The sequence below is a fragment of the Citrus sinensis genome, chromosome 1 (assembly GCF_022201045.2).
Source record: "Citrus sinensis cultivar Valencia sweet orange chromosome 1, DVS_A1.0, whole genome shotgun sequence".
NCBI lineage: Eukaryota > Viridiplantae > Streptophyta > Magnoliopsida > Sapindales > Rutaceae > Citrus > Citrus sinensis.
In genome coordinates, this window is record NC_068556.1 from 19,725,594 (window position 1) to 19,742,813 (window position 17,220).

The 17,220-nt window shown below is 34.2% G+C and overlaps 3 protein-coding genes across 3 annotated transcripts; all 3 read right to left on the minus strand.

Moving 5' to 3' along the window:
* Positions 1 to 897: 897 nt before the first annotated feature.
* Positions 898 to 1,756, minus strand: LOC112495670 (transcriptional regulator SUPERMAN-like). The gene has a single exon (XM_025092398.2). The coding sequence runs from the start codon at positions 1,594 to 1,596 to the stop codon at positions 1,051 to 1,053; it is 546 nt and encodes a 181-aa protein (XP_024948166.2). The 5' UTR covers positions 1,597 to 1,756; the 3' UTR covers positions 898 to 1,050.
* Positions 1,757 to 9,660: 7,904 nt separating this feature from the next.
* LOC112499552 (transcriptional regulator SUPERMAN-like) lies at positions 9,661 to 11,263 on the minus strand. The gene is made up of 2 exons (XM_025102618.2): positions 11,091 to 11,263; positions 9,661 to 10,945 (listed from the first exon to the last, which is right to left on the minus strand). Exon 2 carries the CDS (start codon positions 10,907 to 10,909, stop codon positions 10,211 to 10,213), a length of 699 nt encoding a protein of 232 aa, XP_024958386.2. The 5' UTR covers positions 10,910 to 10,945; positions 11,091 to 11,263; the 3' UTR covers positions 9,661 to 10,210.
* A 3,739-nt stretch (positions 11,264 to 15,002) lies between these two features.
* Positions 15,003 to 17,047, minus strand: LOC102626742 (serine/threonine-protein kinase BLUS1). The gene has a single exon (XM_006489490.4). The coding sequence runs from the start codon at positions 16,701 to 16,703 to the stop codon at positions 15,129 to 15,131; it is 1,575 nt and encodes a 524-aa protein (XP_006489553.2). The 5' UTR covers positions 16,704 to 17,047; the 3' UTR covers positions 15,003 to 15,128.
* Between the last annotated feature and the right edge of the window lie 173 nt (positions 17,048 to 17,220).

Consider the following 17,220-nt stretch of genomic DNA (forward strand, 5'->3'; position numbering starts at 1 on the left):
TTAGTTGAGAGGTGTATGTGGTAATAATCAAATGAGAGAGTACTTATGATGGAATCCAACAAGATAGAGTGTAAAAATCAGGAATATTTTCTCACTTATATGCAAATATATTTTATGACTGGGGCTTCCACGCATAAGCATTATACCCCAAAAAATGATGGCTAGAGATCTCACTGTGTTAGGCATTTGACATTGGTTAAATAGGAAAACGGGATCGGATTGATTCATATAAATAAAGAAAATACTTTGGAGATAATCAATCCTCTCTAGCTAGCTTCAAAATCATATCAAAATATAGCACTTGATGATAAAAAAAAAAAAAATCATATATATGCCCTACCGTAGGTGTAGTACTGTAGTCTTAATGTAGGAATTAGCACCATGGAATAAGGACGAAATAAAGCTGAATGCTTTGACTGTTCATGATTTGCTAAAGAAGGTTAAAACATCTCCAAGGAGTCGAGGATTTACCCGACCTCTTTCAAAGGCTAGTCCAGAAATTTCTTCTTTGTTAAAACTATTAGTTGTAATAATCAAGTGTTAATTAATGATCAAATGATCAGTAGGTTCTTGAAATCAATAGGTCATCGGATTAATGGAGTATGTAATTGTAATGCCTCTATAACCCAGTGTAACTCAAAGCACATGAGTCTACTGTAACCTATACATAGGGCCTCTATTTCTCTGTACTCTAGCTAGCACCATGATATTTAAAAAAGCAATAGTTGGTTGAACTTATTACTCGGTCACATTGTTGAATCTGCAATATGCCATATTCTTATTAATGCACTTCCATCAATGGAAACCCGAGTTTCACCGATATTTGAAGCAGCTTTTCAATTGACCAATACAGAAGAATAGACATTATTATATGATTCATTAAGAAGATCCAAAAAAGAGAGGGTTTAATAATGCAATGCCAAAGCTTCTCTCTATAAACACCCCATACAAAATATATACTTCAAATTTGGCTCAATGAAACAGGAATCCTTTGATTGAATTCCTTCTATGTACACTATAACCATATATGTATAATGATGAAACAGTAGCTTACCTATTACGACCAAGACGAAGCTCCAAATCGAGTCCAGCTTCTTCCACAGTTCCCCTCCTCATCACTTCATTATCTTCATCAACGCATGAAGGGCCAATTCCCAGGCTCAAATTGGCACCCAAAAGCTGATCTTCATTCATCATGCTCAAAGACTCTGACCTCGGAACATTGTAAGCAGGAGGGTTTCTAGGGCTAGATGCTGATGGTTGGTAGTACCTGAGATAGTTCCTTTGAGACTCAAAAACCGGAGAGTGCCTTGATGTGTCACTTGAAATCGGTGCAATATATCTAGGGTTCATGTAATCTTCATGAATCAGCATCGGATTGCTTGTAATAAAAGAAGGACCAGTAGTTTGCTTGGCCTTGGCTCTATCTTTGCGGTGTATGTTCATGTGCCCACCTAAAGCCTGAGCGTTGGTGAAGCCTCTCTTACAGAAAGTGCACTCATATGATCTTTTTGCACTTGATGTGTCTAATTCCTTGACTTCGTTTTCATCACTTGATGAGTGATCGGAACCCACTTGTTTCTGTGATGAGTCCATGCCCAAAACCCTAGATAATTTGCGCTACAATTTTTGCAGAATTAAAAATTTATGAAATGTGAAAATGGGGGGCGAGAGAGAGAGGAAATAGGGAAGCTTTAAGGGCAAGTTGATGACATTGGCTTTGTTCATTGACACTTCCTTGGCATTTTCCTTTTGGAATTTTGCATTGAGTCGGCTGTGGTTGGATCCATCTTTGGTAAATTTTAAACTCCTTTTAATCTGTCTCTCTCTGTTCTCTATATCATATATCGCTTTATAACTTTGATTTGCTTACTTATTGTGCTCATGTAGCTTTCATGCATACTGCATCTAGCCAACTTTCTTAATACGACACTTTTTTGGCAAGTCTCTCAAGTCTCTCCATGACTCAATTAGAACGCACATCCTATATATTTTGTAAAATTTGGCCACTAATAATATTTTATAAGACAATGTTATATATTAAAAAAGGAGCAGAAATTAGGAAAAGTAATTCTCTTTCAAATTCTAGAGAAATAATGAAACTGTCATTGCAATATGATATTATGCACATGTGAACACTATCTCATATATAATAGAGGGAATAGCGATGTTAAGAACTATGGACTACAAGAAAACAAAGAAAATTATACAGAAACCGAGTTATTTTTCACAATTTACTCCATATGGTTAGTTGCTAGTAAGGAAGGGTTACTGAATATAACTTTTTCAATGAAACTAACCCAGTATACTTCTTGGTATCATCAACTCGTTGATTCTCAAAAATTTTAAGAGGCATTATTTTTGTGTGAACGTACATTGGATGCTATATCTAGGGTAACTTATTAAGCATTATTTCATGTCAACATCTACCTCCATCAAATACTAAGTTCTATTTTTCAAATTATCCATATGTTCCGATCTCATAATTTCATTTAATGCAAAAGCCTAAATTATTGACTCACTAAATGTCTAATTACAGAGATGAGAAGGGCAGGGATGAGCAGTTCAAAAAGAGTAAACGGATGTAAATCACTAGATAATTTCTTTAATGCAAAAGTCCCGAACACATATATGTCCTGTAGTGATCAACAATCTTATTGCTACATGCTTATTAGCTGGTTGTTCTTTGAATTTAAGACGGCAGAAGATTAATTAAGCATTGACCATTTCCTCAATCAAATCGGCTGCCGTTACACATAACTCAAGATTTGTTATTGTAGTCGATCGTAGTAACAAAATAATAATTTAAGCTTAATAAGCTACAATGTCTGACAAATGGAAGGAGAAGGGCGTCAATGACAACAACGTAACTGCTGTATTAGCTAGGTGTACTACGGTAACTCCCAGACATTTTGTACCTTCTTTGCCGCAAAAATTCATACATCAAGACTCTTTTTGATTAATTGAACCCTATATATCTAAATCTTGGATCATTTTTCTATTGGTCAATTTAAAATTGAAACTTGGAATGTTTCTAATCGATTTCAATACTTTGCTACCACAAAGCAAGCCGGATTAAACTATTTGTGTTCATTGATTAATCCTAGAAAGCACGGTCCAAGGTCAGCTGGATTGAAATTAGTAACTAAATAAAATTTGATCTTGAATTTAACTCCCAATTTTTTTTCCCATTTGTTAGAACTTAAAATGAATTTTCCTATAGAAGGTTGTTGTTTCAACGACATATAAAAGGATGTAGATGTTGATGTTGTTGGCTAATGCTACATAGCCTACATTAAAACTTAAAAGAAAATTAAAAACATATTTTAGGTAAATGATGGATAAAGCTTTTGCTTTCAAAGGCATCAATCATGAACAGCCTCATCAGCTTGATTTTAAAGGTTAATTAGTGTAATTAAAATTCTGTGGTACTGTCGTTTCGCGACTTGGACAAATTTACAAGTGACTTTGTCAACTGATTGATCTTTTCTTTGAAATTGTATTGTTTATTCTTTCGTACATATAATATATAACATCTGATAGGGTACTTAGGATCCACGAAAACAATGTTGCGGATCAGCCGTTTACCAAAGCAATTATTTTGATAATCATTTAGTGTAATCTGGGCCAATTTTGGATCTTTAGATCCAGTTGGCCCAACCCAATTGTGTTTTTTGATTGGTTAATTGCTAGTAAAGATCATTAAGATTACTAATGGTGATAACTGATCTAAATGCTGAATGTTGTGCATACCCTAATCGGGTTATGCAAATAAAGATCATTAAGATTACTAATTCAACCTTATATTTTGAATTGCTATACATAGAATTTAATTAATTTAGATAATAAAGATGGTTTTCGGAGTTGTGTCATTGATCGAGAGTACCAATGGTTATTCTCTATCAAACTTTCATTTGATATTAATTAACATGATCAAAATGCAGAGAAATTGATGAGCAATCAATTAACTACCTCTAAAATAATCACCTATATACATGATCCTGGCCTTTTATAATAAATATCTCTGTAATGTGTGTACAATAATATTGTTTGAGCTCTCCTTTTATTGGCAGTAGATCTGCCTAGAATTTACCTTTTTTTCTTTCTTAAATAGAAAACTTTTATTAATCTAAGTCTAAAAGATAATAACCAAATTGGCTTGGGATTTCTTCCATTCAGACAACAATAAGCATACTTTGCTAATGCATTATATAGATGATAACAATCCTCGAAATATGCCCTAAACAAAATGTCAGTATATCTAGCTAGAGTTGACATTTTAACGTCGGTAACATCAAATTACAAGAACTTGATTAAGTATCCATCTCTTAGAACAATTTACTATTTTATTTTATTTTATTTTGAATGATAGGAGATAAGAAGAGACACTCTATCATTCTCATCGTAAATGAACAAAATTTGTTTCGCCCTTTTTGGCCAAACTTGATTAAACATTTAATTAAAGTGATATCATCCTTTGAGGTGTATTTACGTATGCTATGAATAATTTTATTTCTAAATTGAATGAGATCTTCACCTACAATAGTTGATGTTATCAGTAGTTAAATGTTAAAATTGGATCAGACTAATAAAAATTTCTCTTGTACGATTATTACAGTTTAATAGCAGAATAATTGTTTTCATAGGAGGATAGTTTAGTTAAAAAAATACATCATGTATATTAAGCATAAATGTAATCTTGTTGTTATTAAAATTTTTGTCATATGGAGCTTTATATTTGTATTTGTGCCGCCCAATAGGGCTTCTTTCATCTATTCTGATTAACCAAATTAATCTGATGTTTCTCTTCTGTTTCAAAAAGGACTAATTATAAGTGCTTACGACTTTATTGCGTACTTGAATTTGATGTAAGCGGCAAGTCATTCATGTATGAGACTGAATTCTGAACTCTTTTCATGTGCCACATGCTGAAATTTCCAAGATACCTTGCCTTATTAGACAATTACAACTATTTCTTCATCTCTGTCATTCCTGCAACTTGTAGGTACCATTCTATATGTAAAGACCATTCTTTTGTCTTTTAAGTTTTCAATAACTAAAATTAAAAAGAAAAAAAGTTACTTCTATGACGAGTCGTTCTCTAGTATACACGTTTGTTAGCTGCTAGAAAATGTCAAAAATTTTTGAACTCCAATGCATGAAACTCTTTATTGTTTTGTAATCAGTTATCTATAAGCAGCTCAAATAATCGTTTTGTAAAAATGTGAATTACTAAAGAGATAATATCAATCAACTATGAATAGTTCTTGAGTTACTTAAAAGTGAACTTATAAATTGAGAATTGCTCCAAATTCAAGAACTATTCTCAACTAATATAAAATTATTTCTTTGATCCCTTTTAAATACAGACCAATCTGTCCACTCATAGATGAATTCCATTTGACCTAATATCTCATAAAAATTTATAAAACATAACTCATACTCAAAAATTAATTTACGAATTGAGAGATGTTCCAAAAATATGCATTAAGAATTATTCTTAGTTGATGGAGAATTTTCCCAATTCTGTACCAAAGAATATTTCATTTTTTCGCACTAGTATATATATCTAATTTCATGAATAATAAGCAATAATCAAAGCATCTATATTATAGGGTGGTCATGTGACAACAATTATAATAAAAGTGCATACATGCATGTTATGTTGACACTTGAAAGCAATGTGCAAGGGACTTAGTGAAATGAATTAATTGAAGAAGGGCGTGAACAAGATGTTGATATGCGCCGACTGGGCAATTCCTTTTTGCCATCCCTCTAATTATCTCTTTCGCTCTCTCTCTCTTTCTATATCACTCACACTAAAACAAAGACTTTGGTAATTTCCCTTCATTTTTATTTGTCTTCACTTCTTTTTTTCTTCTTTCACTCTCCACGTGTGGGGACCTTCCCATAACGTTTCCAAATTTTTGGGCAATAAAATTAATTAATGTGCCTGCAATAAGCTTTTTTAGGGTTGAGCTGGTCTAGCTTTTCATGTGATCATCACTTTCCCCAGTATCATTAATCATGTTATACGAATCAAACTAAATTTTTAGTCTTAGTAACTACGACCCATATTTTGTATTTATTATTTGGTATGTCTTATAGGTTTATAGCCTTTGATCTCATCATGTGACCAAAGAAAGGAACATTTTTCTTTGAAGTATCTCTAGTGGTAAGCACTTAATTTATAACACCTAAAAATGATAATTAATGAGTTAACAAGTTTTGTATCGAGAAAAATATTAATTTTCGATAATATTCTCGACTTATCCCTCTGTAACCGTAACTGAATAATGACAAATTTTTATTTTAATTCACAAAAATTATGGATTGATCATAAGCTAGTAAATGGAATAATTAGAAGTCAAAACTCAAAAACAAGAGATAGTAACACATATATAAGTACATGCAAGTCAACGTCACTTGGCCAAAAATAACAAAGAAAATAATATTCGGAAGTTACTTGACTTGATTAATTAATTTCTGAAACGCAATGTTAATTAACTTGTATTCGCAAGTATTTGTTTTTTAAAAGGATGATTGTGACTAATATAAAGCAGCTGGCGTTTTTTTTTTTACACCGTGCAAAATTTGGATTCATGACGTGAGCAAGATTAGTGACAAATAATTAAATGTGGTAAAGTCGTGAAAAACAGTGTCTAAAAAAAAAATTATTAATCGTAGAGTTAAAAGAAAATGTGATCCTAGGGATGACGTTAGATTAGTATTGTGTTGTTTGCCGAAACACGCAAAAAGATTATAAAGTTTTCTGGGCCAAATGAAAAAAAAAATTATTAAATCTCAAATTTAAATATTTAATTTAACTTAACACTTATAATCAATTTAGTTTGTCTGAGTAGTTTTGGGGACTACTTCACACGTCATCAATTTCCAAGTGCTTTTCTGTATATTGGGAAGTGACTTTTACAAAATCTAGAACTGTTTTTTTATTCCTGAAATAATATAAAATAGATAAAAAAAAGTACCATATTATTCACTCTTGAAGTACACCCTCAAAATCTTTTTAATGATGAGAAAAAAAAAATGTTCATATGATTATCCGAAAATTGCTATCGTGGCCTCGAATTGAACTGTTGAACTGTTTTTATATGAACCGCTTGACCCAGGAAAAAAAATTATTAAAACAAGATCCCACCATTATTAAACATTATTATTAATTAAATACAATTCATAATGCAACATTCTCTCCCTCAACTTTGAAGGAAGGGGATCAATCTCTCCACAAGTGACAATTTGTGGGATAAATTTCTCCGTAACCTTTTTTTATTCAGAAGCTGATGTTTGGCAGCACTACTAATTGACACTATACCAATCGTCTCGCTACGTTTCTAGTTGTGTTATAATATATATAAAAAAAAAGCCATACATATATGTCGAAGGAAAAATTGGTAATTGCATCAACTTTGTACACTATCATTGACATTTACCTATTTTGTTTAAGATATATTTCATATTACATAAATCCCAAGCATGTTGGAAAGAGATAAAAGTATTTATAGAAAATGAGTATGTAAATATAATTCAGGGTCTAATTATCATGAAAAAGAAAAATAAAGAACGAGTGGCCCATTAATAATCAGAAAGAACAGTACAAATTTATAACATCATTCACAGCTGAGCAGCGACTAGTACTCGGAGGGTTAATTAGGTTGGGTGAGGTGGTGGGGAAAGGTTAATTTGTAAGTATATGGATGTGTGTCTGAAAGAATGAGTGCTACAATGGGAAAGAATTTGGGGTCTCTCAGTTCTCTGTAATGCTTTGAACTCTTCATTCTCTTTTAAGGAAATGTCATCATACCATTTGACACCTAGGCATTGTCGGGAACATGCAAACCCCTCAGCTTTTGGGAAAATGCATCCAAACACATCACTCACTAGTCGCTGCTTCTGTTTCACATCATTTCTTTTCATTTACTTGGCATACATGTTACAGTTTTACCTGATAGAGATTGCTTACATCTTTCTCGTGTAACTTTTCAGTTTCATTTATCACTACGATACATTGTACTAATTAAATTATACAAGGGTTACTAGACATGCAACTTTTCAGATTTTTTTTCCCCATTTTTCTTTTGTATATTAATCTTTGGCAACCCTACTTAGAAGTTTAGGTCTCTGTTCAATCTTGCTTAGATTACTCTATGCAATCTGGATGTCCGGGCTCCAAATGGGTAGGATTTGCCTTTTAATTTAGAAGATAATATTATTTTCCATTTTGTACAAGCGGACTTGAATACTTGTTCGTATTTGTAGGAAGAAATGTACTTTTGCCGTCTGACTAATGAGTATGATTCCCTCAATACCACGAATATGAGCTACTTGAAGTTTTATGATTGAATCATGAAGAACACGAATTTGAGCGTAAAAACATGTTCGGAAGATAATGGCATTTGGGGTGGTCTAGTCTTATTTAAACTCATGAATTACGAAGTGATGAGACTTGGATCAATAAAGACAGGACTATGGGTAGTTGGTGGCTTATAGACTTGCTTATTGTTTTAAATTAAATGACATGTTTGTTAATCATTTTTTTTTTTCTCTTTCGAACAGTATACAAATACAATAATGAATTTTGCATTGGAACTTGGTTTCAATTATGACATATATGCTATCATGATTGTAATAATGCACAATGTAAGATGAATGTATTGAAAAAGACTTATCAAAAAAGTTTGGGCAGTCAATTTTGTTAATTTTGTGTGGTTGTAGATTTTGATTTCCATAAACAATTACATTTGTTCCAGTGATTCAAACAAAAGAGTTGTTCTTTTTTGGAGCATGACCTAATCCATGCCATCTTTTCCAAAAACGCAGCTTGCATTCCAGAACACATCCAGATACCAATTGCGACATTGGATTGCAGTATGAAATTTTGTTGTATTGATATTTGCTAAATGATGAATTAATTAAGGTTATGATGAAAAACAAGGTGCCTACTCGTTAACTTGGTTTTTAAATTATATATGATCACTAAACTAAAGAAAAAGCCGCTTAACTTCAACTGACATTCACGTGTTTAGACTATTATTTAATTAATTGGTAATGATTATTTTTAAGTACAAATTCCATATATAAGACATGCACCATCATGCAATAACAACACTTTTAATTTAATATTATTATATATATGAAAGTATCTCAGTTCAATTGTTTATCAATTTTCACAGGTCTCCCTTAATTTGGTTAGGCAGGTAGCAAACCAATTTATTTATTGATCTTCTTCTAATTAATTACTTATATTATAATGTCAAAGTATCTCAGTTAATTTTTAATGATATATAAGTATATGTCCTGTCACTCTGGTCACCCTTATTTTTGGTTAGGCAGGTAACAAACCACCATGCATGCTGCTATAGCTAGTCCGAGAGACCCTTCCATTTTTTTTTTTAAAAAATTTATCTTTTTGTTAACTTAACTTCATCTTCTTCTCATATGTTTTCTTTTCTTTTCCCCATATCCTCCATTAAAGAGTACCACAGATTAGTTTATGCTATGCAAGTAGAATAGCCACAAAATAAGCCATATATACATTTCTTTTTCTTTCTTTCTTTTTTTTTTTATTTTTTTGTAAAGGCCATATATCCACGTGAACACTTTTTGTTTTAATTTATTAAATCAGCTATTTTTGTTGTTAAGTTACAGTTAACCTAACAAGAACCTCATACCAACAGCAGAAAATAATTAACCTAACAAGAGCCTCATGCCAACGGAAAAATAATTACTAGAGCAAAGAAGAAGAAACAAGAAAAAAAAATTATAAAAAAATAAAAATGACGAAGCAGCTATTTGATGAGGTAAAAGCTCTCCTCTCTCTCTCTCTTTGTGTGTCCCTCTCTCTCTCTGACGTATGAGTCAAAACTCAAAGCAAAGTAATCATAGTGCAAAAAGATTACAATAATATATATTTGTTAAGCAAGACACTTTTCTAAGGGATAGATTATGGAATTTGAAAATTTCATTAAGTAAATATTTAAGCAGCTGTGACATTTAGTATCATCATCACCACCATCATCAATCTTAGCTGCAAAATCTTACATCGAAGCATCTCCTACATATATCTGTGCTTCTTCATTACTTGAATTTGAAAACAGTAAATATATAAATGCAGAAATGATCACAAATTGGTGTAGTGGGCCAACTACAGCAATTTGTGTTCATAAATTAATGTAGCTTAGCTTACATTTGTCTAAGAGTACCCCAATCGAAGCTCCAAATCTAAATCCTCCTTTGAGTCACTGATCACTCCAATTTCCAAGTCCAACCTAACAATCTCACCACCTTTCTTTGATAGCTTAAATCCATCATCTTCTTCGGTGAATCCACCAAATTCTTTGGCCCCGGAAAACGATTTTTCATTCTTTTTCACTGAATCTTTGGGGCTTAGAGCACCAGTTAGGGCACTCCATTTCTTGATTTCACTTGAAGAAGCTGAAGATTGAGAAGAAAAAGAAGAAAAAGGAGAAACCAAAGGTGGGGTAGAGAAATTAGGGTTAGGGTTAGGGTTAGGGTTAGGGTTAAGGTTAAGGTTGAGCAAAGGGTACTGACCATTGTTAATGTTATTATTAACAATAATATCCTTTGGAGTCGGAGGTGATATCCTCAGCCTGGCCCTGTCTCTTCTATGAACATTCATATGACCACCAAGAGCTTGAGCAGATCTGAATTCTCTTTTACAGAAACTACATGTGTAAGATCTTGGTGGCCATGAAAACCCACTTAGATATTCTTCTCCATAGCTCTGCTGCTGCCGCTGCTGGCAGGAATCTTTCATCTTGTTGCCACTGTTTTGGTTGTTGTAGCCGTTGCAGTTGCTGATGCTGTCCCTAGTGAATCTACTGCCAATTTTGTGATCTTTCAAGCTGTTGCTCATAATGTTCCTCTCCATGGATATGCTTTTTGGCTTTGTTAATCAGTCAGAGACCTATACAAAGATCAAAGACACATAAGAAAAAACGGTCTGTAGCTTCACATCAATTATAAAGAGACCAAGAAACTAAAACAACAAAACGAAAAAAAAAAAATTATAAAAAGACAAAAATCTTGCCCATGTCTAAAAAGTAACTGACCTGAGAAAATATCAAAGAGCCCCATCAAATTTCTAAACCACAAGGTGAAAATCCCATTGGAGGGTATCACTGCAGAGGATCCTAGCCAAACGTTTGGTCACTACTACTTACTATTTGAAGAACCTCGTTATGCTAGCTTTGCACTCCTGTTTGTCAAATCTAAACAGATTTAGCTGTGTCCTTTTTACTTGTAACTTTTTATATATTTGTGTGTGTGTGTGTATACAATTTGGTTCTGCAATATACATTTGTAAAGAAATTATTAACTGTAGAGAAATTGGTAGATGGGCGTGGTTAAATGAGCTTGCAAACTTGTCCTATTACCATTGGTTAAAATCAGACATAGTTAGAGGAGGGAGAAATGTTTTAATTAAAAAATTAAAATGATTTCTTTCTTCCTTTTCCTTTTTTTTCTTTTATCGTGTCCCACAGGGTTCACCGGTCATTAATGCCTAATTAATGGCTAATTAGTGGTTATCATGCTCTTCCATCCATGTCACCAGACAGGAAGATCTAGCACCAGAATTAAATTTCAAATGCTTGCACTGGCTCTTACTGTTCATGTTGAATTGAATGAATCCAACATTCTGTATTCTGCCACCAAGAGACATGCATGAATTAAAGATACATTCTTGAGTTCAGGGACCATCGTAATTACTTATTCATTCATGTAAAGGTTAAATGAAATAAAGAAACTTTATGATAGTTCTAACATACAAAAACATATATCTCGTTTACTTCATAGACGCTATAAATACAGGATATATAGAGAAAACGAGATAAGTGATTTAAAACTAACAAAATCTATTGTCAAGTTAATTTGGACGCAAAAATTATTAAACAAGTTGAGAAGAGAGAGAGGTATTACCAATCTTATAATTAACTGAATAATCCATTCTATAAAAGTTCAAGTAATAAAAATTAGGAACAAAATTTTTGCAAGTTAACAACTATGATTCATGAATGAGATTTCATTGTTTTTTATATAAATGTAATTAATTTCCTCTCTTCTTGGCCATTTACTCAAGCATGCAAATCATTTTAAGCGCCTTCAAAAGACACTGGTGTACGTTATATTCTTTGTTTTAATGAATAATCAAATGAAATATTCAAATTCGTGTTTTTTAAATGCAAATGAAGTTTAAACATATGTTTATCAATAAACGGTTATGTAAAAAATAAAGAAAATAAAAATGAAGAGTGTAAAGTAATTACTTGGTGTTATGACACGGTCGCATGTGAGACTACCATTAGTTAGGTGGTGAGTAGTAATGCAACTCTCTTTAGAAGGGAATATGGATGTGTATTTTCTTTTTCTTGTTAAATTTTTCTTTCAAATATTTGAAAACTGATCCACCTTACTGTGGGGTCGATATTGGTGCTAGACCATTATATAGTTTTATAATGTAATAGTATAAAGAGAGAGAAAAAAAAAAAAAGAAGACACACTAATGTTGAAAGACAATTATGGTGCTTTTACTAATCAGTAATAAGAATAGACTGGAATCAGAACGGGCTGGAATCAAAATGAGGAATGGAGAAATCAAAATAAATTGGTTATTTTAGTAGTATGAATCAGAATCAGAATGAGTTGTATTGCAATTGATGTGTTTATTTTGTCATAGAATTAGAATCAGAATGAGTTAGATTGTTTTAAATTACCAAAAAGTCCTTAATTAACTATTGTCACAATTATTATTTTGTACTCTAATAATTATGATTACTATTATCCATAAAATTATTGTTATCAATAATAATAATAATCATCATCATCATCAACAACAACAACAACAAAAAATCGTAATTATCATCGACATCATCATCATCATTAGGATCAAAATCATTGACATGATGGCTGCTATTGCTGGTTCGATGTTCGTGATGAGACGTATGCTGCTGGTAGTGGTTCGACATTTGTGACGACGATGGTTGTTACTGGTTTGACTGTTGTTGGTGGCTCGACATGGTGCTGCTAATTTGAATTTGCTTAGATGTATCTGGGATTAATTTGTTTTGATTTTCATCCAATTTTGTTTTTTTTATGATTATTTAAATCTAGGATAAAATGGAAATTAGGGAATTTAGACAGGGACAAAAAAGGTCAATATCAAAAATGAGAGTTTGATTCCCAATCCCCCCACCGTGCCTTGGGCATCAAAACTCTAGTAATGAATCCCAAATTTGTGGGTTCCGCATGAATTTCATTTCAATTTCATGCTTCGAATTTGTAAGTAAAACCATCATTAATTCCGATTCTAAAATTTCCATTTCGATTACTGATAAGTAAACACACCATTAAATCTTTGGTCTCTCGATCAATCATTCGAGGAGAAATTATGATTTATGAGAGTTAATAGATTATTAGAAAGCGAAAGTAAAATCTAGTTCAACATCAAACCTAGTCAACAGGCCAAATTAAAATAAAAATTAATCGATTTTGAATTCTTATTTTTCACACCCACTTTGTCTTAACTTGCATTATAAATTATGAAGCTTCGGTAGATGCACCACTAAAGAGTAGTAGTATATAGGGTTAGTTGTGTGTGGCATGGACTGCCGCTAGCACTAGCAAATATCATTTCATTCAGAAAAAGCTTTGATTCAAGAACCCAATTGCAGGAAATCTCAGTGCACTCAGTGAGAGGGGAGAGTAAGTTTGATCAAAGAAACTCAAATAAACAAAAGATCCCCTGCTGCAGTTAGCTTTGAGAAATTTGAAGTTTTATTGAAAGACTAGAAAGCCAATTAGGAGAATGCATCCCATGCTAAATATGGCCGTGATTTTACAAGGTTATTTAGCCGAGATTGCAGTGTTTACCCGCAGTGTAACAAGTTGCCGTCTCTTCCACTCATGGCTGAAGGCTGAAGGTTAAGCTAATAAAGCTAATTAAAAGCTACTTTAATTCATGTGGATACGATAAATTGTTTCCATGTTTGTGTATGACAAAAAAGACAAATGCGAAAGAGAGAGCTTAAGACCAAATTTATAAAAGCCCTTGAGGGTTGAGCTAGCTATAACCATTTGGTTCTATTTACTATTTAGCTCGTTCGAAAAAACATTCCATCAGTATCTTGGCTCTGCTACTCTGTTAGCTATGTAAGTGGTAATGTGTTGAAAAGCACTTGGGAACTAGCAAAAGGGGTTTAGTTTAATTTTATTGGTTGTGAGATTATGTAGGATTGCGAAAGTGACAGACGTTTGTGTTCGTACGTCGCAGTAATAATCGTAGCTGTAGCTCTGTGACTCTGAATTGTGTATTACGGCAAAGGTTGTGATTGGTGGTGCAGCTTCATTGACTTGACTGGGCTAGCTAACCACTGGTTTTTATTTTGTCAACCGTTTCGTTTGTTTTGGAGAATCTGGGTTGAACAATTGAGTTCAGAACTCTATTGAGCCAGTTCTTTTTATCTTTTAATAATAGGGGTGTCATATCGAGGCAGAAGGGGGTGTTTGCATAATACCCTTTGTCCAAAAATGAACTTACAAGGCCCTAATAAAAGAGCTTGGCCCAATATGTTGTATAACTGACATTTTCAGTTTTCATTTTTTGTCCCATCACTATGTACAAGGATCTTAATCTAGCGTTTGTGTGGTTGCATCTACTATTTTTATAAATTATATGACATGGCTGTCTTCTAATTTTGCAGCTTTCAATCTTTAGATCTAGAAGATTTTAGTTAGAAGAACCAAATCTAAAGACGCAGCGTGTTACAAAAGAGCATATACCTTCTTTATTGGAAGAAGTATCTTTCGTTCAGGCATTTTTAGTGCACTGGTTTTTTCTTTAGTGTAAGAATGCAATAGTTTAACCAATTCTTTACTTGTAATAAATGTCTATCAAGATCATTTTTACCAGTCTTTTAGTTTAAAAAAAGAAAAAGGGTCTCTAATGGCAAAATCAGTCGCACAAATGAACATGCACAAACTTGTTATCCTAATTCCTCTCATATGGAAACAGAAAACAAACTTTGATACCTGAGTCTCAGTGTCTCACTACATTAAACATAAATTCACAAGCATGTGGAAAATTTAAATGATCAATCTGTGCCTCCACTATTGTCTGCACCAGAAATCTGATGCTTAAGAAACTCCAACTCCATTTCCAGTTCAAAGTTCTTTCTCCTCTCAGTCTCTAACTCCATTTTCAACCTCTCAACAATCTGCATCAGCTGATCCTCCCTGCTAATTTCCCCTCCCAACAGTGCAATCATATTAGAAACCTGCTGCCTCTCCTCATCCAAGCTCCTCCTCAGCGCCATCAAACCTCCCAACACAGTTTCATTATCAAACGCTCCAACAACTTCACTGCTCTGATCACTCTCAGCGGCTTGATGATGAACAGCCAATTGGGTTCCCAAATTTGACTCCTCAGAGTTGGTATCCGACTCACTCTGTTTCTTAATACGATCCGGCGGAATGATTGTTTCCCCACCAAATCGAACCTGTTTCACGACGGAGTCGGAGTCTGCTCTCGACTCCGTCGTGAAAAATGGAAAAACAGGGTCGAGTTCGAACCCTTCTTCGTTAAAATTCCACCCACTGATCCTCCTCTGTTTCACGGGCGGTGATGAGCCAACCTCAAATTCCTCATCTTCATGATGCTCAGCGCCAACGTGATTCCTGCTCTCCTTGAACCTTTCTTCAACACTACGCAACCCATGCAACACGTTCTTGACAAAAAACTCAACGCCCTTATTGCAGTTCTTGAAAAAAGAATGCTTCATAAGCTTCTCAGCAGAGGGTCTCTTTGAAGGGTCTTGATCAAGACAAGAAGCAACCATATCTTTAAAAGCCCTGGAGAACTTCTTGTTCTTGTCTTTGATCTTGAGCGTTTTCTCATAATCGGAGAACCGAAACCGCTGCGTCATCTTCATCAACAGAGATTTTTCAGGCGGGAGATGAGACAGAGGAGGCCTGCCGTGAGCCAACTCAAGTGCTGTGATCCCAAACGACCAAATGTCAGCCTTGAAACTGTACCCTGTGTGCGAGCGTATCACTTCAGGAGCCATCCAGTATGGCGTCCCCGCCATGTCAGTGATCATGGCCGACCCGTGGTGGTGGTGGTGACTGGGCTCGTAAATCGAAGCCGATACGCCGAAGTCAGCAAGCTTGACAGAGCCGTCTGAGTCACTGAGAATGTTACCAGCTTTAACATCTCTATGCAAATGGCCTTGGTTGTGAAGATACGACAAGGCGCTTAGGGTTTCTTTGAGGACAATGGCAATGCATGGCTCGGGTAACCCGTCGGGAAAACACGACGAGATTATGGACTGTAAAGAGCCACATGACATGAAGGGCATGACGACCCACAAGCGGGAATCGACAGAGAAAGAGCAGTGAGCGTTGAGGATGTTTGGGTGTGAGAGAAGCGACATGGTCTTGGTTTCACGTCGGATGCTATCAAGATCGGTTCGTGATTGATCAAGATCAATGGCTTTGATTGCAACGACGGTTGAGTCCATGGGGATGCATATGGCTTTGTAAACTATTGCACTAACGCCAACCCCAATCTCGTCGAGAATCTTGTAGGAGCTTGGGTCTAGTGGGTATTGGATCTTTTGGGCAATAGTACCAGTACTGCTGCATTGATCTTCTTGTTCGTGATGAGCCATTGATGATGGGCTTTGTGAGAGAAACAGAATCGATGTTTCTTGAATTGGAGCTTAAGTAGTTTCTTGAGGTAGAGAACAATCTTGAAACAGAAAGCAGGGTTTTAGCCCTTTGGGCGGTTTCCTTGTGAAGTTTGAAAAGGAAATATTGATATTAAAGAAGCTTTGCTGTATCGGTGGTGGTGATTTTATGGTTTAGAATGAGACGATGCATGTGAACTTTGAGTGACTTTTTTATGTGTTGATAGAAAGATAAGGCGGTTCATCTTTCGGGCATTGCGTTGTTTACGAAAGGCCATTGTGAGTGGCGTATTCAATTGAATAGCAAAGGGCACTCGGTGTTAATAAAAAGTGAAATTGTTTCCAAATGAATTGGTGAAATGGTTTAATTAGAAACGAAAAATGATTGAATTGTTAATATAAATCGTTTGTACTTTAGCATAAGGAACAAGAATTAACTTGAATTAACAAAATTAATTGGTGATATGCAAGGTATCGACATTTCTGGTGCCCCCAGTCA

Bases quoted from the DNA above. Each gene is read 5' to 3' on its own strand.
- LOC102626742 (XM_006489490.4), bottom strand. From the start codon at position 16,703: ATGGCTCATCACGAACAAGAAGATCAATGCAGCAGTACTGGTACTATT.
- LOC112499552 (XM_025102618.2), bottom strand. From the start codon at position 10,909: ATGGAGAGGAACATTATGAGCAACAGCTTGAAAGATCACAAAATTGGC.
- LOC112495670 (XM_025092398.2), bottom strand. From the start codon at position 1,596: ATGGACTCATCACAGAAACAAGTGGGTTCCGATCACTCATCAAGTGAT.